Below are 23,908 nucleotides of genomic sequence, written 5' to 3' on the forward strand. Positions count from 1 at the left end.
TGAGTGGGTGGGGATATTGGCCTGCTTCAGAGGAGCACAGAGGCTCTTCTAGCTGGGGGGACCTTGGATGGAAGGGAATGTGGCATAGGCCCATAGCCACTCCTCATTATTGGGCTGAAGTACTTGGTCAGATTCTGGTAACAGTGGGAACTCTGGATCTGTTTTGTTTTTCCTTGATAGGATTAAGTGAGTTAGCTAACAAAGATGGTCACACAGGAACGTGGGTAGAATGTCTACAGCATGCTAGATCTGCAGGAAGGATGCAGGTCTAGGCTTCAGGCCCTAGGTTTCAGAATTCATCTCCCTAAATCTGGGTTATGGGAGATTGGCCTTTGGCCTTATCTTTTACTCATTTTTTTCCCTCTCTTACACATTAACTGGTCTTCCTTTTTTTCTTCCTCGTGCTGCTAACTAAACACTTGAGACTACAAGAATGTTTTCTCAAGTTTATTCACAAAGTTAATGAGAATATGCCCATTCAGTAGGGCAAAGGAATTTGAGAAATTTAAAAAAGGGGATGTGGGGATTGCCCAGTCCTAAGTGACTCAGTATTCCATCTGGCTTTTGTCCCTCCGGCCCAGTGTGGATGGGCCTGATTCTCTCTAGGTTAGAGTATCTAAAACCCTCCTGACCCTGGTATCTCCCATCTAGGACTCTCCAAAGTAAATTCTGGAATATGCTCAGCTAGATGGATTTTATTGGTCTCCTTGATCACCCTAGGCTCACAAAACTCCCAAGTGGGAATCCCTCTGATGAAACTGTGAGTTGTAGGTCCACATTTCTTTGAAATCACTTAGCTCACTACCTTTCCCCTCCCAAGAGGTAACCAAGAAAATACAAAACAAGCACAGTGTTTACATCACCTTAAAAATAATAATAATTTAGAGTAATACCCAGATTGCCCCAAGGCTAATCAAAACCTACCTACCGGGCACAGGGGAATCACCGGTGTAAAGTCAGGGACATTGGAGCTGGAGTGCCGGCACTCTGTTTGTGAAGGTGCTGACCATTGACATCATTATTTGGGGGAAGGGAGTCCAGACCTGTGATTTCACTTGTTCCCAGGGTAGATAGTGTCCACGTACTGGACATGCATCTCCATCAGTGAAGATTTGCCAACCCGTTGTAATTTATAATCTTAGAGAGCTGTCAGGAACACTGAGAGGTTGAAGGACTTGTTCATGTTCACAGTATGTGTTAGGGGAGAACCTGAACTCAGGTCTTCCAGGCTCCAAGGTTAGTGTGATACCCACTGTGTGGGGCTGCTTCTTATTCAGTCACATTGATTAAGTACCTGCTCTGGCCCAGGCACTGTGTGAAGCACAGAGACACGTTTAAAATAGTTTGTTTTCACTCTATCCATCAAGAGATCATATGTATACATTAACATTTAAGTGTGTATATGTGTGTGTGTATGTATGCATGTATATACACATATATATGTATGTATATATGTGTGTGTGTGTATATATCCAGAATAAATGTGAAATAAATATAAGGTAATTGGGGGGTGGAAGAGAGAGGTCACTAGAAGCTAGGGAAATCAGGAAGGGCTTTGTGGAGATGACGCTTGTGCTGAGTTTTGGAAGTTTTTGAAACTTAAAGGGTTCTCAGAGACTGGGTGAGGCAAGAATGCCTTCCAGACACAGGGAACAGCCATTGAAAAGGCAAAGAGATTAGAGATGGAGTATATGCTTGAAGAATGGCACTGGTTTGGCTAAGCATGGCAAGGAGATGAATACATAACAGGCCTGCAAAGGCAGGTGGGGCCAGGCTTTAAAGGCCAAAGGGAGGACATTTATATGATCCTAGAGGCAATGCGTAGTCACCAGAGTTTAATGTATGGAAGGACGGACTGATCAGACCAGCACTTTGGGAAAATCACTTAGCAGATTGTTGAGAATGGCTGGAGCAGAAACTTGAGGCAGGGAGAGACCAAGGAGGAGGCTCTTGAAAAGTCCGGGTGAGAGATGATGAGGGCCTGAAGGAGGGAGGTGGCTATGTAAGTGGAGAGAAGGGGCCAGAGATGAGAGATGCAGAGGCAGGAATAACAAGGAACGGTAACTGACTCTGAAAGAGTGTGAGAGGTGAAAGACAGTGAGGATAAGGTGTTGAACTTTGGTAACTGGAAAGACAGTGATGGCCCTGACAGAAATAGCGAAGTTCAGAAGAGAGAAGGTTTGGGGGAAAAGGTGAGTTCCATTTTGGGTACACTGATTTTGAGATACCTGTGGGATGTTTAGTTTGAAATAAGCAACAGGCAGTTGGAGATGTGTGACTGGACTTCTGGAGAGACTGGCTCTCTCTATCATAAAAACTGGCATTTATGAAGTGTTATTTGAGCTTCACAACCACCTTGTAAGGTGAGAACTCATTATTATCATTCCTATTTCACAGATGAGGAAACCTTTGCTCAGAGAAGTGAGTGGCTTACCCAAAGCTGTACAGCTAGCTAGCAACTATCAGAGGTGGCATTTAGACCCAGGTCTTCCTGACTTCCAAGTCCTGACACTATCCTTAGGGTCAACTTGCTTCCCATCCATTCCCCCAACCACAGTCATGATACGTGTTGACCTCTGATTCGTGTGACATTTTTCCCCTGTAGACTCTGTGCAGGAGCTGAGGTGCTACTGAACTTTTCTGAGCCAGGCCCCTAGACCAGGACTATTTGTTGATACAGAAACGTGGGCTTTGGGTTGGTCCTGAGCTTTTTTTCTCTTTTGTGCTGTCCCTACAGACCTGCAGTGCTTAACAACCGTGTGGCCCTTATTTGCCTGCCCCCTGAAAACTATGTGGTGCCAGGTAAAACCCAGTGTGAGATCGCTGGATGGGGAGAGACCAATGGTAAGGAACATGATAGTCCCAGAGAGTACCATTAACCTTTATCTCCCTCCATGGATACTCCCCTTCGGAGGCTGCTCCTTGATTGGATTACCTTCCTCCTGCTGCTGTCTGAATGTTGGCATTGCCCAAGACTCATTACTTGGTCTTTTGCTTTTCTCTTTCTTTCTGCATGTTGTCAAACCCATCCACCCCAATGGCTTCAATAACCATCTGTGTGCAGATGACTGCTCCAGCTCATTATCCAACTGCCTAAAAATCCACCTCAACGTGCCACTGGCACCTCAAACGAGTGCTGGGCCAAAAACTCATCTCTTCCCCAAACCATCCTCTCCTCCTGCCTTCCCTGATTCTGTCAAGAATACCCAATTTCTTCGTCCCCCTTTCTCAAAGGCTTCAGCTCTTCCCTCTCCCAACCAGAGCTGGTCAGTTATCAAGGTTGATAATTTTCTTCTCCATCTCTCTCACATCCTTGCCCGCCATTTCCACTGTCACCACTTAGTCCAGGGCCTCATCCCCTTGTATCTGGCCTACTACAATATCCTCTTAATTGATTTCCATCCAACTCAACAAGCATTGATCAGGAGTCTACTACAAGAAAGGGAGTGCTTCAGTCCTCTCCTCCATACCATCCTCTGCTCAAAAATCTTAGCTAACCCCCTCTCCCTCCTCTTTCTAACTCCTTGGCCTAGCTTAGCATCCAAGGTCCTGCCCCCCTCTCATCTACCTCTCCAAACTTGCCTTACATTATTCCCTTCCACACCTTTGCTTACCAGGGTTCTCTGGAGACGGAATCCCTCCTTTCCCTTGCTTATCTGAGTCCTACCCATCCCTTGTGCCTCTTCCTTCCCACATATGGGAGGTAGGATGGTACAGTGGAAAGATCACCTCTGGATCACTCCTAAAGGAAATGGAATTATCCAGTTAGGCCAAATCTACAGCCCTGAGCTGACCGTTATTTTCTTTTTTAATTTTTTTTTTCATAGAACAAAAAACTATTTTCTCTCTCTTCTACTTCTCCTGCCTCATTAGGAAAATGCAGCAAACATGCATAGTCAAGCAAAACAAATTCCCACATTGGATACGTTCAAAAACTATTTCTCACTCAGAAGTGAGTTGTTTATCATCTCTGTCAAGAAGTGGGCAGAATGAGTTATCAGTCCTCTAGAACTGTGGTTGATCAGAGTTCTTAATTATTTCAAAGTTGTTTGTCTTTACAATATTGTTATTGGAGAAACTGTTCTGGCTCTGCTCACTTCCACCTACAACAATTCATGTAAGTCTTTCTAATTTTCTCTGAAACCAACCCTTTCACCCTATACAATGGTATTCCACTACATTCATGTGCCATAGTTTGTTCAGTCATTCCCTAATTGATGGGCATGTCTTTAGCTTCCAGTGTTTTGCCACCACAAAGAGCTTCTGTAAATATTTTTGTATATGTGGGTCCTTTTCCTCTTTCCCTGATCTCCTTGGAGTATAGGCCTAATAGGAGTTTTGCTGAGTAAAAGGGCATAGATGCTGTAGGCCTTTTTCTAGAATGCCTAACTGGTCCTTTCCCCTTCTACTTCTGGGAGGAAAGGGGTGTGCAGCCGTTTGTTGGCTGGTGCTGGGAAGGTTCCAGACCATACTATTCTCCCCTAGGAACTGGCAATAACACAGTCTTGAATGTGGCCCAGCTTCGGGTCATCACCAATGAAGAGTGCAATGTCAAGCATCGGGGCAAGGTGAAAAAGAATGAGTTATGCACTCTGAGCCCAATGGTTCCAGTAGGGGCCTGTGAGGTATGGTGACATTTGGAGGCCTAGGGGCTGGGGGAAGGGAGGAGGTGGGAAGGTAGAAGGAGCTGCCCTACAGAATGCCCTTACTTAGATAGCACACCCCTTGGATTTTAGATTGACAACTGAATGCCAAGGCTCACTGGCAGTGAAGTTTATGCCTGGGAAGGATCCCACCCTGGGCAGTCACCCATGCCTTGTATCCCAAGGATGAACCTGGACGGGTCCCAGGTGGTTAGTTCCCCACATTGGGATCCAAGGATCACAGATTCAGAACGGTGGAATACCTTAAAAGGCTACCTAGCCCAACTCCCTCATTTTTTTTTTTTGCTTAGGCAATGGGGTTAAGTGACTTGCCCAGGGTCACACAGCTAGTAAGTGTTATGTGTCTGAGGCCAGATTTGAACTCAGGTCCTCCTGAATCCAGGGCCGGTGCTCTATCCACTGTGCCACCTAGCTGCCCCTTCAACTCCCTCATTTTATGGAGAAGGGTGAGGATCAGGGAGGTTGTGACTAGTCTAAACAGTATCAAAGGTGGAATTTGAAGTGACTCCAAGTCTGGCACTATCCATGACACCATGATGTACGTCTCAGAGAAGGAGTTGTGGTCTTCTTGTCCCCTTAACAGCTATTCTGTTCAAGTGTCCCCTTCCTACAATTCCCCCAAACCTCAAGGCTTCACTGGTACCATTCCTTCTCCTTCCAGGGGGATCATGGAGGCCCACTGGCCTGCTATACCCATGACTGTTGGGTCTTAGAGGGAATCATAATCCCAAATCGTGTCTGTGCCCGCCCTGGATGGCCAGCTATCTTTTTGCGGGTCTCTATGTATGTTGACTGGATAAACAAAGTCATAAAACTGAGCTGATGGAGGTGAAGAGGAAAGGTCCTTTCTTCAGTGTCCCACTTCCACCTTGGCCTTTCTCTTATCTCTACCCATCTTGGATTCTTACTGATGCTCACCTAAGCCAGCTTTTCTGGCCTCCTGTAAGATGTAGCTCTGGCCTCACCTTCTCTCCAAGAGGCCTTTCCTGAGGATTCCAGCTAAGGCCACCCCTCTAAGGTTATCTCCCACTAACTCTCTATTTATGTTCTGATTTACATGTGTTGTCTGCCCCATTCCAATGTAAGCTGCGTGAGGGGAGGGACAGCTTTTGCTCTTGCTTTGTGTCCCTAGCTTAGGACATGCCTGTCACAGAGGAAGCACTTAATAAATGGTTGTTGAGAGCCTGCTAATGCTGCCATCGTCAAGGCCCTGGGGTGTGGTGGTGGGATGGAGAGCACAACGGGCTTCGTTGTCCTACAAGCATAAAGCCCTCCTGTCAATGGCACTGGAGCGTTTCTTAGTCACTGTCTTTCAGGGGGCCTCAAGCCAATCCCTCCGCCCTGTGGTGCACACTCGGCCCCTGCAGCCACCCTCTCCCTACTCTGTGGGGAAGGCTGAGCCAGCTGGGTGCTGGCAGTGGGGTGGGCACTTATTTCCAAGTGGGACAAGCTTCAGCTTTCACCAAGGACTCTGGAGGAGGAGGGCTCCTGCTGCTCTCCTAAGAAAAGAAGCCAAGAAACCCATCTTTTCCCCAGGGTCATGTTTATTAGCACATACCTCTGCTGAGCACTGCTGGGATCTGTGGTCCACAATGGGCCTAGTACCTAGTCTTAGGGGCCAGCCAGAGTCAGTCATGGGTCACAGGAATTAGCTAGATGGCCTTCGGGAGATGTAGTTCAACTCCCTCATTTAGTAGATGAGGAAATGGGCCAAATGCTCTTTTCTCTACATCTTGCTTCTCTCTTCTTGAAACCACCCCCTAAAGCACTAAGACAAGGGCTCAGCACTGAGCCCAGCCCTGGAGGCAGCTGGGTTCTGATCATACAGAAGGGCTTGCAGAAAGTGCCCAAACTCAACCCCAAAGAGCAACTTTGCAGGTTAGCAAGTGGACATCAAGATACCCCTTTGCACCCCTATTGCCCTCCAAGGTGGAGTCAGACTGGACAGGCCCATCCTGTAGAATCCTGGGCTGGAGGCACAGATGGCTCCTTGCTGGTTCAGCTGAAGGACGTAGCCTACTCCTCAGCTCTCCTTTTAAGACAGGCCAGATAGGGAATATGGAAGGTGGTCTCTCATCTCCCTCCAGCCTGGGAAGGGGTGTAGGCCCTGAAGGGCTACACCGTACATATCCTGGGGACTACATTCAGGATGCTCCCCTTTAGCTTATTATGAATCCCTTGTTAAGACAGCTTGGCGAATGGAAATGTCAGTATTGTGTTATCACAGCATGGGGTAAGAGAGAGAGATCAGGGACAAATGGGCAGGTACTCTGATGCTGCTCCTGGCTCCTCAGCATTCCAGGTGTGTGTGCAGCCAGAGGACGGTATTCATGAAGCTATCAGACTCCACTTCCACCTCAGAGAGCGAGTGGTTGCTCTTGGGATACAGCAAGAACCTGGAGAACACAGGCCATCTCACAGATCCATCCTCCCTCTTCTTGGCAGCGTGCTAACTCCAAGGCATTGCCAGGCTAGGCTCCCTATAACTTAACTCAGGACTTACCCTCCAGGCTCTGCCCTGACGGTCAGCCTTCCCCAGCCTACCATAGGCAAGCCCTGCTGAGCCAGTCACTTTTCTCTTGAGCAGTTAGTCCCCGAGAGGAAGCAATCCACTTGCTACTACTCACCGCACAGGGACCTTCCTGGCTACAAGAGCCCGATAATACTCCACACCCTGTTTGTAAGGAACACGCTTGTCTTCTTGGCCAAGCATGAGGAGAAGGGGTGTCTTCACCTGGGGAGGAGGAGAGGGAGAATGCTCTTGTGTGTGGTCTAGCTCCTCCCATGGTGAAAGAGCAGTGGGAGGGCAGAAGGAGGCACCGCACCTGAGAAGCATACTTGATTGGCGATTTGTTCAGCATCTCTGTCCAGGTGGTGGGCTCAGGGAGGCAATCAGTAGTATAGAGAAAGCCTGCTTCTACCATGCACCTGTGGAGAGGCCAGACTGAGTACAGAGCAAGAAGAGAAAGATGGCACGATACCAACTGGCCTTTTCCTTCAACCTTTCCCCAACTTTGTGGGGACAGTCCAGAGAAGTCACTCCCTGGCTAATTTTCCTCCTAGGGTAAGATGGGGCCAGGACTATCTGGAAACTCTCTAGCAGATGCCATTGGGATGGGTCTGAGGTCTATGGGGGCAACCTCTCAGGCATGTTTACTCTGGCCTGTCACATGCACAGTGAGAAGGTGATCTTTCTCTAACCTCTGGGGGGTAAACTGCTGATACTCCCAGAAAAGGGGGGGGCATGGGGTTAGGGTTGGCTCCTTGCTCTCCCCTACCCACCTCTGGTGCAGGGCACACTCACCAGTCAGGAATGTCAGTAGAGCCGAACATGGAGGCCACATTGATGACAGGATTCCTAACTATACAGGCCCTGTAGGTATCTGGATACTGACCAATCAGGTGGCAAGACAGGAAGCCCCCATGGGATCCACCCATGAGTGCTACTCGCCTCCTATCAAACTTTTCCTCCTGCAGCACCTGTTCCACCGCAAACTGCAAGAGCAGAGAAAAAGCAGCCGTGGGAGGTCTTCCCTGGGCTTTCTCCTCTTCCACGAGGAAGGCTGCAGCCCACAGGGAAAGGATTAAGGCAAGAGCATTTCTGCTAGGCCTTGGCAAGCAAGTGACCAAAGCATACAACCTGCCATTCCCTTTGGACAGCAGGGATAGGCTGTCGGTAAACAGCCCAACGGGGGAACCTGGAGGACGTAGCAGATGGCTCTGACAGGGGCCTGGCAGATGGCAGGCCTCGGACACTGCTGATCAAGGGGGCAAGGAACGAATGCAAGGAGATTCTGTTGTGTGGGCCCCACAGAACAGGGGTCAAAGGCAATTCGGGAGATATGTCTGGTCAGGACGGCTGGGACTTTTGTGTGGGAGTTGTTAGGTGACCCCAGGGCTCACAGGCACTAAACTGTCAGGCACTTTGTAGCTTTAGGCCTGGCCACAGCAAAAGGAAACAGTCTCCAGCTGAGGTCCTGGGGTAGACCACACGCCCCAAGCTATGGTTATCTCAGGGCTAAGGAACCAGCTTTTCATTCCCTACCGAGGTAACTGTGCAAAAGGACCTCTCTGCTCTTCCCGTACCTGAACATCCTTCACATCTTGGTCTCCCACATTCCCAGGGAGGGAATAGATGCTATCCTGCCCAAAGCCTGTGGAACCTCGGTAGTTCACTGCAAACAGATGGAGAGACTGGAGAGGTGATCAGGGCAATATCCCCGTCTGTGTTGCATAGAAGGGAGCTGCATATCTGGGGGCGGGGTATTATTTTTCCCTTCAAGTTCCTTGTGCTGCTTACGCAAATAAGTCTGACCATTTTTGTAAGTGTTAGTGCCCAGTTGGAGTGGTCAGCTTAGAACTTACAATCAGACAAACAACATCGTGTAGTGTAAAAAGATTACTGGGTTTGGAGCCAGAGGACATGGGTGTGAATGCTAACTCTGCCGCTTCCAGGGCAGCTAGGAAAAGCTCCATTTCTGCAAGGAGCCAGTGATGTTCCAGCAAGAGATGGTGCACTATCACCTTGCCAGGGTGTCCCCCCATCACATCCTGGCAGGTGCCCTCAGACAATGCTTCTCACTCACCTAGCATCACAGCAAAGCCCAGCTTACAGAGAACTGCAGGGAAGAGCATCCAGCTTGCTACAAAGGAAAAATGGGGTCCCCCTACAAGACAGGATGAAATTAGGTGTGAGGAGCTCCAGAGGGGAGGTTGGGTGGGGATTGTCAGCCGGGGAGAGTGGGAAACCTACCATGAGGCATGACCACAAGTGGCATCTTGGACTTCTCAGCTGTGCTGTGGGGCTGAAGGAGGATCACTTCGAAGTCAAGGCCAGCTACAAGGGAAAAATCCAGGGCAGTCAGCAGGAGAAATCTCAGTGTTTCAAAGGATTTTCTTAGAAATCGTGAATTTGCTTGGCCAAGAGAAAGGCTTCCACTAAAGGGAATGCCATGGATTCTTGAAGGACTCAGAGAAGAGGTCAAACAGCTTGTCAAAAGGCCCGCACAACCGCTGACCCCCTGCTGTGGAGAGCCCCAGGGAGCAGGAGCCTGACAAAGGCTGCCAACATGCACACTGGGCGGGCTGGAAGCTGGGCCTGCTCTCCCAGAGATGGGGATGAAGGTAACAGCCTCAGTACAGACCTCAGTAAACAGGAGGTAGGGGCCTTCCCCACCACCTTCTTTTCAGACACCTCAGCTCTAGTCCTCCTGACTTTTAGCCGATGTTTTTCTGGAGCCTGAATGCATGGGTATGACACCGTCAAAGGCCAGGCCCTTCCTCTCCCTCCCCAGCCCAAGAGCTAGAACTCTGACATGGCTGGAGCCAGGAGTGGCTGCAGCCACCCTCTGGCCTGCACACAGAAGCTGACTGCCATTGAGGAGGTCATGAAAAATTTAATCGTGCTGCTTTCCCTAAACTCCACTCCAAGAATCTGACATGCTAAGTGCCTCACCTATCTGGCCTGAAGTTTCCTGAATACTTGGGTCCTGACACTTGGGCCTGTGATTGTTAGAACTGAGCAGCCCTTGTGAGACCTTGGACAGAGAAGAAAATCTGTGTTACTCCTCACTCAGGTCTTCAGTTTTCCCACCTGGAAAACGAGGGGGTTGGACTAAATGATCTCTAACATTCTTTGTTCTACAATCCCTTCTAGCCATGATGTTCCACGTTCTGTGAGTCTAAAGCAGTACTGATATTAGCTCATGTTAAGTCAAATGGTAACCTTGTAAAGTTACAACTGATTGAAATACCAACACTGGTACAATAATGGCCATACAAAAGTAACGAAGTCATAAGGCAAAATCTGAAGATAGTTACTAATGCCATACTGCATTGAAACTGCCAACTCCAAACGTTCCCAGGGATTTTTGCCTGTGGTGTACCAGAGAAGCACAGCAGAATCCACCCTAAGGAACCCCTTGGGGACATGAACGGAGAGCGTGCGGAAGGAAGGGCCTGTCATTTCACGGAATCTGGAGGAATTAGCTTCTGCCTTTCTCAGGGGATCCTTCCACTGGAATGCTGCTGCCCCATCCCTGGGGCCATCCCTAGTATTCATGTCCCCGACTCCCTTCCCTGATGACTCCCGCTCAGACTCACGGTACTTTGGGTTCTCTTGCTCAGGAGGAGGTTTCAGGACACGGATGGCCCAAGTGATTTCTGGGATGGACTCTGCCTCTTCCAGGGTTACCCAGAGGATCTCTTTCTCCTTCCCTGAAGGAGGCAGGAACCCCACTTTCTACCAAGGAGAGAAAACCTGTTATAGAACAGCCTGCTGGGTTTAATTACCTTCTTCACCCCATTCTCTTTCTTTTAAAAGAAAAATTCTGAAGTCTCTTAAAATTGCCACTGGATCAGAGGAAGACGAGAGAAGATGTGCTCTGTTGTGCTCAGTGTAAGGGCATGATGTTGAGTAAAATGGAGAACTTCAATTTTACAACGTACAACTCAGTCAGTTCACCACACTCAAACTGATGACTCATCTAGGACGTCTCAAGTTTGACATGAATTGGTGGGGGATGGGCAGTGAGCATATGACAGACGTTTTGTAACAAGGTCAAAGGTCCTCACTGAGGCGTGCCTTCCTCTTCAATTAAGCCTTGGTTTGAGCCTCAAGGTCAAAATACAAAGTCTGACTAAAAACTTAAACATACACTAGAGGGCAGATCCTGGACCTGACAATCTGACACTCTGACCCAGGCTCTCTCCTGAACTTTGGTTCCACATCACCAACCACCTATTAGGCATTTCAAACTGGACGTCCTAGAGACATCTCAGACTCGGTACATCTGAAACAACTCGTCTTCCAGGTAAGTGAAACTGACCACATCTGACACCATCTGCAACATCCTGATCTAAGCCTCCTGCTGTTGTTCTGAAAGGAAGGAGGCACATTCCGGTCATCTTGCCAAGCCCACACTGGTACAAAGGAAATATCGCCACCTTCTTTCATTCCTGCCTCAGGGGTGGGCAGGGTACGAGGCTGAGGCTCTTCTACCAAGAAAAACTGTTCCCATCTCTTTTTGGTCTGAAATAAGAATGATATGGCTCTCTCCATGTAAGACACCCACTACCCACAGACCTGGATGCGTAACATTAAAATCTGTTGGACCTATCCTAGCACTTCCTGCAACTTTTAATGGAGAAATCAAAAAGCGGTGAAAATTGAAGCACAGGGCAAAAACTGGTCTAAGTGTCCAGGCACAATCTTTCCCTGTAGAATCCTGCTTACATGTGACCCTGTGAACCTGTTTTTTCCCCTGTTTCAAAGGCATTTAAGGTACTTACCAAGCTTGGTGGTTGGTTGGGAGAGGAAAACTGTACTAGCATGAGGTCTTGGTCAATTGTGAGCAGCTTCCAGCTTCCCAAAGGCAGCCCTAGAATGCAGCAGACAGGGTGCTGAGGGACTCTTTTGGACACAAATGCCTCACCACTCCCCTAGCCCCTGAGCAAAGTTAGGTCCTACTATGCAGACCCTTCAAATGTGCTGAGTTCTAGGCAGGCTGACACACTCTCCCTACCCTCAACACCATGCCAGTGTCTCTAACCCCAGGCACAGAGTCGGTATTAAATAATTTAGTACTTAATTATTTTGTCAGATACTGTTAGCTGTTTTTCTTGCATTCGCTGGTTTTCCCGGCAGATTGTGAATGCATTAAGGTAGAGAACAGATCTCACACTTGTATTCAACAATTCAATTGGCTAGCACAGGGCTGGGGATACACAGGTGTTCAATGAATGCTATTTTTGGACATGGCCATTTGAGAAATTTGTTCTGCTTGGCTATACTACTTGTTTTTCTTTTTTTTCAATGGGAGGTGGATAGAAGGGAGAGAAAAGAGATTTCTGTAAATTGAAAAATAAGAACATTAATTCTAGAAAATGTTAACTGACTGATACGTGTGAAGGCTGATTTGCCCCAAAGAAGGATGGGCTTGTAAGGCTGTTGCAGCCCTCACTGGAGCAGCTCACATCCCTTGCCTATTGGTAAATCAGAATGTGCTGCCCAGGGGATCACGGTGACTCTGAGCTCTCAAGTTTTTGGAGGGCACTGAGCTAACACATTCCCTTGCTATGCCATACCTGCTGTCAGCGAAGTCACGCTGCCTGTTTGGGTATTCACTGCAAACATATCCTGTAGAAGAAAGGGAGACAAAAGTTAGAGCACTAGCTCAGCACCAACTGAGTATTTTTTACAATGAGGTTTTGCATTTCTCTGTTCTTGATGGTCTAAAAAAGATACAATCCCCACGGTTTACATCAGTATCTTTCATTGTCCTCAAGTGGGCAGCTGCCTCTTTATAAGAGTCAAAGCTCAGTGCTTCAATGACTCATGGTATAACGGAAAGAACCCTGGATCTGGACTTGGGAGGCCTCAGTTTACATGTCAGCTCTTGTATCTCCTGCCTGTGTGACACGGGCAAGCTGTTTCACTTCTCTGGGCTTCTTAACATCTGTAAAATGTGGATATTAAGTAGCCCTAGATCCTCTGTCTCCTTTAGCTGTCTTGGTCTCTGACAGGCAGGAAAAAGAACACAAGCTTTCCTTCTGAATCCTACCATCACCATCACTGTCTAGGGGCAGAAAAACTCAGAGAGGAATGAGATACTTACCCAATGGCCTATGGGAAGTGTCGGCAGCTTTTTAGTGAAGATAAAGCTTGAGGGAGGTGGGAGGCTGAGTTGATTCCCTAGGGGAGGAGCCTCCAGTTTTGTGTTAACTGGCCAGAGATGTAAACCAGAGTTTCAAGGGCCCCAAGAAGGACAAAGTATGCCATTTCCAAGCACAAAATGTTGCCCAGCAACAGCAAGAGGTGCCCATTCTCCTCACCTGTTGGCTCCGCTGGTCAGAATCAAAGACGACTCTCTGACTATCAGCAGACCAACACCCCAAAGGCAACAGGCTACAATAGATTCCAGAAAAGTGATCTAAGGAAAAGAATCAGATGTGTAATAGAATCTTAGAAAACACATGACTTACAACAGCCTTTTTACCACCCAAAGAATAAAAATTTAGGCCTCCGAGAAGGAAGCTTGAGACTTAGAGATGGAGAACAAGGGTCACTTGGAAACTGTCTGTTTCACCGCTCAGAAAGGAATGAGAAAGACAAGAGCACAAGAAGGTGGACTGTTCCCATCACGTATCTTTGGAACCAAGTTGGACTGTGGAGGTGAAGGTGGAAAACAGCTGGTCCTGCAGGATTAAAAAGCTACCCCAGGGAGAGAAAGAGAAATACTATTTCGGGCTAGAATTAATCCCTGGGTGAGAGGAAGGAGGGCCCATTAAGGCCAAGGAAAAGCAGTCTTTAAAGCTTTCTTGGAAATCTAGCTGAAAACTATCGGGGCCCTAAGGTGGATATGAGTTTTAAGGGGAAAAAAATTCCAGGGTTGTTAAGAATAATCCTATTAAAATAACTGCATAGAAGTCTGGGCATGAAAAAGAGCTTGAAAACATGTATAAGTCTATGGGGCATCCTGTAACATAAAACCTAAACCACAATTATTTGCCAATGTTTCTGTATTTGGAATGTAGATACTCCCTAATCATGTAACTGAGCGCATGCCTATTTCCTCATCTGTAAAATGAGGACACTAATACTTTTGCAGAAAGCATTTGGCAAGCATTTGATAAGCAAGCGGTATTGTTATTGATTCTCTTCGGACAGCTAGACCTGTGCTATTCAGCTAGGTTAAAAGACACAGAGATGGGTATTTCTGGATTACAGTTACCATTTTATCCTCCTGATGCCTAAGATGCATAGCAATACTAAAAGCCATCTTAAAGTGATTTAGGATATACTCGCTAACATGTGGGCCGTCAACAAGATAAGGCTTGATTCTATAAGTAAAATCATATTCAATGTGCACACAACATGTGTATGTATAAGAGAGGCAGCTAGGTGGTGTAGTGGATGGAGATCTTGAATTAGGAAGACCTGGTCTCACATCTGGCCTCTGATACATACTGGCTGTCTAACCCTGGCAAATCACCTAACCATGCCTGCCTCAGTTTCTTTAGTTACAGAATGGGGATAATAATAGCACTAACTCACATGGTTGTTGTGAGGATCAAATGAAATAATATTTATGAAATACTTAACACAGTGCTTAATAAATGCTTATTCCTTCCTCACCTGTGAAATCACAGGTACAGTCTCTATACCTCTGTCTGTAGAGTACATACATTTAGGTCTAGTGTCAATGGCTTTATCTGCATACAAAAGAAACTTAAGGTGTTGACCAAAGGCACATGCCAGAATCACCCAGGTAATTCTGGGATCGTGCCAAGAAAGCTGAATGCTGACCACTGACCAGATGGGATCTTTGGGCAGAGGAAACAAGTGGCTGATCAGGGTTACATGGTGTTAATGTCGCAAGACAGAGGAAAAAGGTACCAACCCAAGAGAGAAGCTCCTTTTCTGCAGAGAAGGCATTTCCGGTTCTTAGAGAAGCCTCATATTACAGAGACACATAGTTGCTCTCAGCTCCAAAAAGGGGGACTTACCAACCCACTGAGCTCCTTGAGGAAGGTCTTTCATCCAAACGGTATCAAGGCCCTAAGCCCTGGAAAGCTTCATCCTAATGGATGTTTTCTGTCCCCAGAGGCAGGACTATTTCTAGTCACAACAGTAGCAAGGGCTGCTCAGGCCTGGCTGGGTCTAGGCCTCATTAACTCTATTGCCACGTTTAGGTAATGAGGTCATTACTTGGTTACAGACTTTCAGATCATTTTTCTAGGAGAGGACAACTCAACATAGGGTGAACTGATGAAGCCATAAAAGGGTTTTCTTTCCAGCTGAGAAGGTAATTTGTAATCTTTGAGTCTAGATCTAAACTACACCCCCCCAGGCCAGATCTTCCAATTCTGAGACAGGAGGTGATAGCCTAATAGGGAAGGCTGAGTAAGCAGCGGCTAATTAGTGTCCTCCACGTAGCCCTATTGTGAGGGGTGACCATTCTCTGCACATTCCCACCCTGGATTAGTGTCATACGGCAGTAGCTATTGACGAGACAACAGCAGCAGGAGTCTACTTTTCTGTTTACCCATTGCTTTCCTCACAACAACCCTGTGAGGTGAGAGCAGATGCCGATCTCTCACTTTACAAATGGGGAAACTGAGGCTTAAAGGTTAAGCACTGAGTGCAGTGCTCTTTTTACCAGGCCAATCCTCTGAGAACTCATCAAATCCACACAGAAATCTAAGGCAGGCAGGCAGGTAAGTTCTAGCCTAAGGTTAGAGCTGACAGGTATAAGTAGTCCCCTACCAACTGAACTGGTGAAGTGATCCTCCCTACAAGGACAGTGACACACGAGACTCCCCCGAGGTAGCTACACCAGCAGCTGGAATATTGAGGTAAAGACACTGCCAACCTCTTTCCCAAGGGAGATGGAGGGAAATGGAAGGTGAATAAACCTTACTACCCACCATCACTCAAGGCCTGTAAAATGACTACTTTCCAAGGTACGACACCCCAATTAGAAGAGGTTTCCTTAAAAAGCTAGTTGATGAGGTGTCCAAAGCCAGCCAATGGTAGAAAGTATAATCCCTCCCCTAGTATGCAAAGCTGCAGAAAAGAACCAGCCCCCACGGCTGGCCTGGCAGGAGCTGACCTGCAGCACTGCTCAACAATCACCCTGGTAGCATTTCTGCAGGCTTCCCAAAACACCGAGGTTTCCAAAGATCCTCCTTAACAAGGGGGAGACTTTGGCACCCAGAGCCCACCCCTGCCTACTAGCTCTGCCTCAGTGGGTCTCATTTTGAGGAGCACGGCACCTCAAGACGAAGGCTGCCGTGCCAGTGTTGTTCATTCCAGCCGAGCCAAGTCTGCATGGGCCTCTCCAATCTGACTCTAGCCCCCTTTCCAGCCTGATGTCGCATTACTCCCCTTCAGGCATTCATTCTCTGTTCCAGCTAAATTGAACTAGTGCTGTTCCACACACTGAACATGCCAGCTCCCGACTGTCCTTTCCCACAAGTTCTCCCTTCTTCTTGGAATGCAGAGCCTTTGGGAAACTGCTCTTCTGTCAGCCGGTGCCAGCCCTTCATGAAGACTCCCCTGAACCTCTAAAGCTGTTAGTGATCTTGACCTTCTCAAGGTAGCTTGTTTGATATTTATCTGGGGGTACTCCCTCTGGGAGAATGTAAGCAAGCTTATGGGGGCATTTAGTTTTGTCTTTGTAGCCCCAGAATCTGGCACGTGTTTCTGCTGAACAGAACTGTATAAGGCATGGGGGCTCTGCCCCAAATCTCAGGTCCTAAAGGGCAGCACGGTATAATGGAAACGAGACTGGCTTTAGAATCAAGAGACTGGAGGTCTTCCTGTGACCTTGGGCAAGTCGCTTTCTGTCCCTGGGACTGTTCCTTTTCTGTAAGAGGGGTGCACTGGTCTGGTTATAAAGTCTTAGAGCTACCAATTTGTGTTGCAGTAACAAGTTTGAAAATGGCATCTCTGCTGACTGTGCTTCTGCTGTGAATGGCTGTAATAATCCAACTGCTGGGGCCTTTGTTTCTTCTCACACAAGGGATCAGGAGAGGGCAGTAGGAAAGCTTTAATCCTGCTAATTCCTGACAAAAGATAGGTTGGTGGAGGCAAATGATTGAGAAAGATTTGTCAAAGATTGACAAATGGGGCACAGAAATCATGATTAATAACTATCCCGAGATTTTCAAACATACCCTGTCATCAAAACTACAGGATAAGGATGGCCAGGCACTGATGCCCAAGTTACAGTCCTCAAACAAGTAATTACAAGTCATCAGCATCTCACCTTCCAGCTGTCGGGGTACAATGTCCACCACGACCAAGGTGACCTTCGTGTACCAGTCATACTGAAAGAAAGTATGCAAACAGTCAGGTCTCAGCTGATGGAGTTTCACATATTGACCCAAATGGGCTGCCAGCCCAATTCCACCTGGGACTCAGAGAGTCTGTCCCATGACACCAGAGTCCAACTTTTAACCTGGCTCAGAAAGGCTTTGGGGGTTAGTGTTAGTGATAGGGAAGAATCCTTACTGTCTCTAATAGCATCTGCCTGCCTACAACCTAGACAGATCTTTCCTACTGTATCCAGATAAGATATTAACACAGGCTTATACAGGTGCTTCTCAGGGAGGTAGACCCGTATTGAGATCACTGTCCAACCACCCAAATAAAAAGACAGAACCCCAAACTGCCAAGTGTGGTTTAGGGAGAGCTCTCTAACCTAGCAGACAAGAATCTTGGCTCTACACTGGTTTTCCCTCATTACTTAGGGCTGTACCTCCACTTCAAGGAGAAGCTGCATAGATATGCTCCAGGATATGCAAAATCAACCCAGTCAGATTTATTAAGCACCTACTATGCCCTAGGCAATGTGCTAGGCCCTGAAGATACAAATACAATAAATGAAACAATTCCTACTCACATTCTAGAAGGAAAAACCACAAGGACATATATTCACATATGCAGAATAATGCCAAATATCTGTAGCTACTACAATCCATGCTCAGTTGCTAAGACTGAGCCTGGATTTTACAGAACTCACTGACCCACCACTGCCTCTAGCTGAGCAACAATAAATGCTCATTCACCAACAGTGAGAGCAAGATACAAGACATGCTCACGTGGCCCGTAGAGAGGTGAGGCTGGCCTGTCCAGGACATTAGCCGACTCCCTCCTCTCCATCCTAGAAAAGCAATACTCAATGGCAGGCCTGCTCCGGACTCACCAAGCACAGCTGGCTGCACTGCTGATGGGGACTGAGGTTTGTGTACCGCAAATAGACGATACGACATTGGTCTGGACTTAGCCGGGGGGAACACACAGCCACGGAGTCATCCGAAAGGAGCTCTGGGACAAGAAATAAGGGGTGAGAAAGGGCACGTCCTACACACTGAGAAGAAGGCGCAACACTGGACTTCAATCCTTCAACCACTAGAACAAAATTTAAGAGATGGAGACAGTTGGGTCATTGTGACATGTTTCGTTTCTCTATTGGTCTGCCACTACTGAACTTAGCTGTATGTTTTGCTGTATGATTTAGTCTTTGAACCATGTTACTGATAATGCTTGCATTTTTAAGAGTTGTGTGAAAGGTGTCTAACAGTAAATATTCCTATTTCCCACTCTGTTTAGAGGTTTAAGTTAAGAAAGAAAGAAAGAAAGAAAGAAAGAAAGAAAGAAAGAAAGAAAGAAAGAAAGGGATCTGTGCTGGTAGGACCTAAGAAAATTAGATAAACGCACAGAACACAAGAAGTAGCTCACTTACCACATTTGCCACCGGTGAGGTCTACGTAGAACAGAGCCGACCTGGAACCACCAGAGAGATTCTAAATTGCCCGGCTTGGAGCCTTCCTACTCCCGTTATTTCTTCACCCCCTTGACAACACATTGGAGGAGAGCTGACAGGGAACCACAAGAGTACAGAAAGACCCAGGCCCCCAGCAAGTAGCCAAGCCAAGTACAGGAAGCACAAGGAAAAGTTAGACCAGCCTTGCCCATTCAATCTGTTCCCATTCTTCTCACCTGCGGTTGGTACAAGAACGCATTCCTAGTCGGAAAGGCTCATGCCACCAGCCCACAAACACCACACCAGTGTCACCAGGAGACCAGAACGCCTACGTGATACAGAAAACCAAACTCAGAGCAACCAGTCAACTGGCCTGAGTCAGGGGAAGCATGGCCAGAACGAGAGGGTCCCCAAGGGGCCAGCATTCACTGAGGTTTGTCACACACACACACACACACACACACACACACACACACACACACACACGGGATTTCACATCGCATCAACACCGCTTCAGTGGTGACATTAGAGAAAATGTCCTATTCAGGATTCGTCGAAAAACCCCAAGCTTTTATTGCTGAGTGGGTCCTGTTTCTAAACCCTCAGATGACCATCCTTGGAAAGACTGTTCCTTTGTCTTGGTCAGGAATAAGAGAAAGCTGTGCTGACCTGTCCAGGGGAGACATTCTCTGGGACTCCTTCTAGCACCGAGATGTTCCCACTTTCAATATCCAGAACACACAGGACAGGGATGCTTTTGGAAACCAAATTTTCTCCCCAGTCTTCATGAAATATATACTGATCTCCCTGAAAAAAAAAAAGCAAAAAAACCCCAAATACTCTCAAAACCCAGAAACTACAAAAAACACTCTCAAACTAGTTTTGATCAGATATTCCACACCCTTAAACCCCATTCAGATCTTCCAAGTGATCCCTTAACTACTGTCTTAAGGTTATCATACTGAACGCTGGTTACTGCTCTAGCAAAGATGGACAAAAAAGGCCTCCCTTTAAGCCAAGGAAATGTATACAAAGGATTAGGGCAAAAACCAGTCTGCACCTTGACTGCTTGGTCCTGTTTCTTTGGCTTGGTTGTCTCTTCATCACTGAACTCCAAGGCTTTGGTGTGGAAGAAAGACTCTGTCTTGGGACGTTTCTTCTCAGCCACATAGAGAAGGTGGCTCTCTGAGTGTGACCAGGACAGACACCCAAAACAATCTAGGAAGGAAGAGAACTGAAGTACCTGAATCTTGCCTGGATCTGGATTCTCCAGTCACTCCCCATCCCTCCCCTTATGGGTAGCTAGCTGCCTTCCAGCTGTCTCTTCAGGCTACGGATAGGGCTGACTTTCAATTTATAACAATAAAGTAGTACATTAGCATAAGTGACTATTAGTATTATCACTCCTATGGAATCTCACCATCCTCATACACAATCCCATGCTTCTCCAGCACTGTTAGGTTGATGCTCTTCAGCTTACAATTCTTTGCCCAAACCTGAGGTGAAGACAGCGTGAAAGTCTCAAGATAGCTCCCCTCCATCTATTATGCCACTCAGTCAACTTTCTTCTCCAAAAGCAGGAGCATCAAGCATTTTTTTTGCCTGGCTTAGTCATTTTCTCTGACAAGGTAAGATCCCCAGACAACTGCTTCCACTCACTTCCAGATACAAGTCTTATCTACTAGATGCTTCACTTACTCTGGCTAAGCTCCCCAGGACAACCAGTTCCACCCCCTTCCAGATACAAGCCTTATCTACTAGGATGCTTCACTTAACTCTGGCCCTCTGGGAGAATCCTCCACCCAGTTAAGATAAAGCCAAGTCCCGCCACCAGGCCAAAAAGGTACCACACCCAGTGGTAATTAACCAAACACCAGAACCAGTGCCAAGACTTGCCTCTAGGAACTGTTTCTCTTCACCAGCCTTTGAATTCCCAGTCCTGCGAAGCACAGCCTTCAGTGCCCCTGAGGGGGAATCTCTGCTCAGCAGCCTGTGGGAACATTGTGACCAGATGACTCCTGGACCTGCCCAAAGCTAGTTCTGTCTGTTGGGGAGTTGCCAGGCCACAGGATTCTTATCAAAAAATAATTTTTCCTGAATTTTGCTTGACTGTACATTTGCTTTTCTTTTTCTTTTTGTTCAGTGGGGTGAGGAGTGGGAGGGACAGAAAATGGATGTCTGTTCATTAAAAATTAAAATCTGATTTTTAAAAAGTAACTCTTATTGTTAAGCTAGGACTTCTCATAGATAAAACATGATATGAACCATAAACTCAGATAAAAATCCAAATCCACTCCAACCTTCAAAACTCACTTCAAATCTCAACTCCTTCAATGACTCAGATATCCAAGGATACCTTCCTTCTCTGAATTGCTGGCACATTTATAATCTATATACCATTTAATTGATTAGTATGAGGCAAAGGGAATCATTAAGTTTTGCGTGCTAATGAAAAAGGAAACGATATTATTGATCCTAGGGAGATCAGGGAGGAGTTGAAGCCTAAAAGTCCCTCTGAGGGCAAAAACCAGTTCAGTCAGCATGAGGGAGTTTTAGAAGGGGAAGGCCAGGACAGAAAGGAACCTCCTTGGAGATAGAACAGTTTTTGAATGGCAGTTTTTAATGACTTCAGGACTCTTGGAGAACGAGAAGGAGAGGTCTAGAAAAATGTAAGGAAAAAAAAAAAGAACAATGTAAGGAACAGGAAAAAGTCAGTGCTAAACAGTTTAGCATTAATTTTTCTCTAATTCTTTTACCTTTTAAAATTCTGTCTCTTTAAATAAACTGTAAACTCTGGGAGGGTAGACTTACCTCCCACAGAGTGGCCCTGCAAAGTAGTTGGACATTTAGTAAATACTTTCTGAATAAAACTGTAAGATGCAACAGGTCATAGGTAAATACTAGGAGAAAATACTGAAAGTAGAACCAGCTAGCTTATCCAGGTGGCTACTGTGACATATCCCAGGGATGCAGACCAGAAATGAATCCTTGAGAGAAGTAGGATTAGGAACCTCTGAACAAGTATCCCTGCAGAGGTACTGGGGCTATTCCCCTAACACTTACTCCCCCTTGGTTTCAATGCTGTTGCCGGCAGGTCCAGAAAACACCACAGAGCCACCATCGTGGAACACAAGATACTGGCGACAGAACCGGATGCTCTCCATCCGATCCAGGTCTCGCTGGGTCCATTCTGTAAGGGGAAGCCCAGAATCTGCAGCCCCAACTCAGCTTGGTTCTTCATCCAAGCTCCCCATCCCAAGCCTTCCCTATCCCTCCCTACAGCTGTAAGTGACTTCACTTTCTTCCAAAGAGGCCACCAGGTCCTCAGCAACACGGCGAATTAAAACGATTAAGATTAAATAAAAGGATTAAAATCTAAGGAGAATTTAGAGCTTCTTCCAGTACAACTCCATCATTTTACAGAGAAGCAAACTGAGGTCCAGTTCCCCAGAAAAGCTATTTACCAAGAGCCAGGTCTCCTACCTCCCGAAGTTATCCCGTACATCCCAGGGGCTTCCTGGTCCTCTCCATGGCCATCACCCCATGCCCAATCTCTTGGGTACCCGCTCCTGCCTCTGTTTTCTTCGTTAGGTCAGCCAGCACACATTCCCTCCCGCAACTAGAATCCCCCCAGTAGCCTTCCTCTCGGCGGCCGTCACGCCCCCGACCCCTCACTGCATTCTTCCGTCCCTGGATCCCCGCCTCCAAGGCCCGGATCGTGCCCCCTTCCAGACATACACATGCACACTCATGTACACACATGCAGCAACGCACAGGCGTACTTTCCTTTCCCATCCTGGACAGTGAATGGACCCGCAGCCCCAAGCCTGGGGTCGACGCTGAGGGGTCCGAGAGCTCCGCCAGGCCCCTGGCCCCGGCCCACTCTGCCAGATGGGCCCCCTCTCTCCCGCCCTTCCTCCGTCCCTCCCCGTCGCGCCCCCCGCCGCGGCACCTGTATGCACCGTGCGGTACTTGCCACCGTACTGGGTGGTGACCTCGGGTCCCAGGCCGGCGGTGACCAGCGAGGGGTGGCGGCTCAGCGCTCGGTACAGCGCCGTGGCCTCGTCCGGCTCGCTCATCAGCACCTGCGCGGGGGGAACACACGGGTCAGGCCGCGGCCGCCGAGCGGAGGAGAGCCGAACCGGAGTCGGAGCTGAAGCGCGCCGAGCCCGTACCTGTCGCTCCATGGAGATGGCTCTCGAGAGTATGGGGGGGGGACGCTCCGCAGCCCGGAAGGGGCCGATCAGCTGTGGGGCGGGGCCCAGAGCACATTTCCGCAGCGCCAGAAGGCAAAGTGCTGGGGACGGACCCGCCCCCTCACCGTGCGTCCCAATAGGAGGGGGAGGCGGGACCGGAGCGGGTGCGGCTCAGGAAAGGCGGAGTTGGACTGCTTTCTCACCAATCTCCGCCGCTCCCTAGACGACAAAGACACGCCCCCTCCACTCTGGCGCACTCTCTAGGGGCGGGGCGTCAGAGGCACGGCTCTTCTGGTTGGTGGGTGTGGGCGGGGACTGCACCTTTCCTCCAGTGCGCGCTTAACCCTGTAGCCAGGCCCGCCCCTTGGGTTTGTCTGGGCCTCGGCCTGTCTAGAAGTCTGAGGTTACCTGTCCGTGTGTAACAATCCAGTTGCCCTGATCTATATCTTGCCACTGGACCCACGTAGCTCCGGAGGAGAAAATGGGGCTGGTGACCTTGCCCCGCCCTCCCTCACTTAAGTCCAATCCACTTGCAAGTCATGGCATCACCTCCGTGATGTCATGATCCTCAGAGAGGAAAGGACAAACAACAATATGTGTAACGATCCAGTGTCCTCGGCCAAAAGAAACTATTTACGCACGTCCTCTCAGAAGTCTCCATGTCTTAGACGACTCTACTGAGGTGCATTTAAGAGCATACTATGTACCAAGCATTGTGCTAAGCTCAGGAGATACTAAAGAGAAAAAATCCCAGCTCTCGTGAAACTCAGTCTAATGG

The 23,908-nt window shown here is 47.9% G+C and overlaps 3 protein-coding genes across 5 annotated transcripts in view; 1 reads left to right on the top strand and 2 right to left on the bottom strand.

The window, feature by feature from the left end:
* The window catches only part of RNF123 (ring finger protein 123), a 139,694-nt gene extending 136,058 nt beyond the window's left edge, over positions 1–3,636 (bottom strand). Inside the window, exon 1 of the transcript XR_013485868.1 lies at positions 3,615–3,636. The gene's annotated coding sequence lies outside the window, so the exon portion shown is untranslated. The remainder of the gene's footprint in view (positions 1–3,614) is intronic.
* The window catches only part of MST1 (macrophage stimulating 1), a 19,257-nt gene extending 13,402 nt beyond the window's left edge, over positions 1–5,855 (top strand). The window contains exons 16-18 of one of the 2 annotated variants that reach the window (XM_020998929.2): positions 2,738–2,844; positions 4,486–4,625; positions 4,737–5,319. In XM_020998929.2, coding sequence (XP_020854588.1) covers positions 2,738–2,844; positions 4,486–4,625; positions 4,737–4,748 — 259 coding nt within the window. In that variant the 3' untranslated portion in view covers positions 4,749–5,319. The other variant, XM_020998928.2, reaches the window with a different exon arrangement.
* Positions 433–23,333, bottom strand: APEH (acylaminoacyl-peptide hydrolase). Of its 2 annotated transcripts, none has more exons than XM_078152376.1 (22): positions 23,110–23,333; positions 22,887–23,019; positions 21,998–22,124; positions 20,831–20,924; positions 20,355–20,430; positions 19,995–20,152; positions 19,604–19,741; positions 19,171–19,262; positions 18,914–18,954; positions 18,374–18,495; positions 17,435–17,495; positions 13,497–13,594; positions 12,750–12,801; positions 11,955–12,043; positions 10,767–10,905; positions 9,418–9,501; positions 9,251–9,331; positions 8,751–8,839; positions 7,969–8,159; positions 7,490–7,592; positions 7,292–7,398; positions 433–3,742 (listed from the first exon to the last, which is right to left on the bottom strand). In XM_078152376.1, exons 1-22 carry the CDS (start codon positions 23,119–23,121, stop codon positions 3,664–3,666), a joined length of 2,166 nt encoding a protein of 721 aa, XP_078008502.1. In that variant the 5' UTR covers positions 23,122–23,333; the 3' UTR covers positions 433–3,663. The 2 variants fall into 2 exon arrangements, with proteins under 2 accessions (XP_078008502.1, XP_020854586.1); XM_020998927.2 differs by lacking the exon at positions 433–3,742 and adding an exon at positions 6,191–7,060 and having other exon boundaries at positions 23,110–23,329.
* Between the last annotated feature and the right edge of the window lie 575 nt (positions 23,334–23,908).

This window comes from Phascolarctos cinereus, unplaced genomic scaffold (assembly GCF_003287225.1).
Source record: "Phascolarctos cinereus isolate Bilbo 61053 unplaced genomic scaffold, phaCin_HiC Scaffold_4;HRSCAF=312, whole genome shotgun sequence".
Classification (NCBI taxonomy): domain Eukaryota; kingdom Metazoa; phylum Chordata; class Mammalia; order Diprotodontia; family Phascolarctidae; genus Phascolarctos; species Phascolarctos cinereus.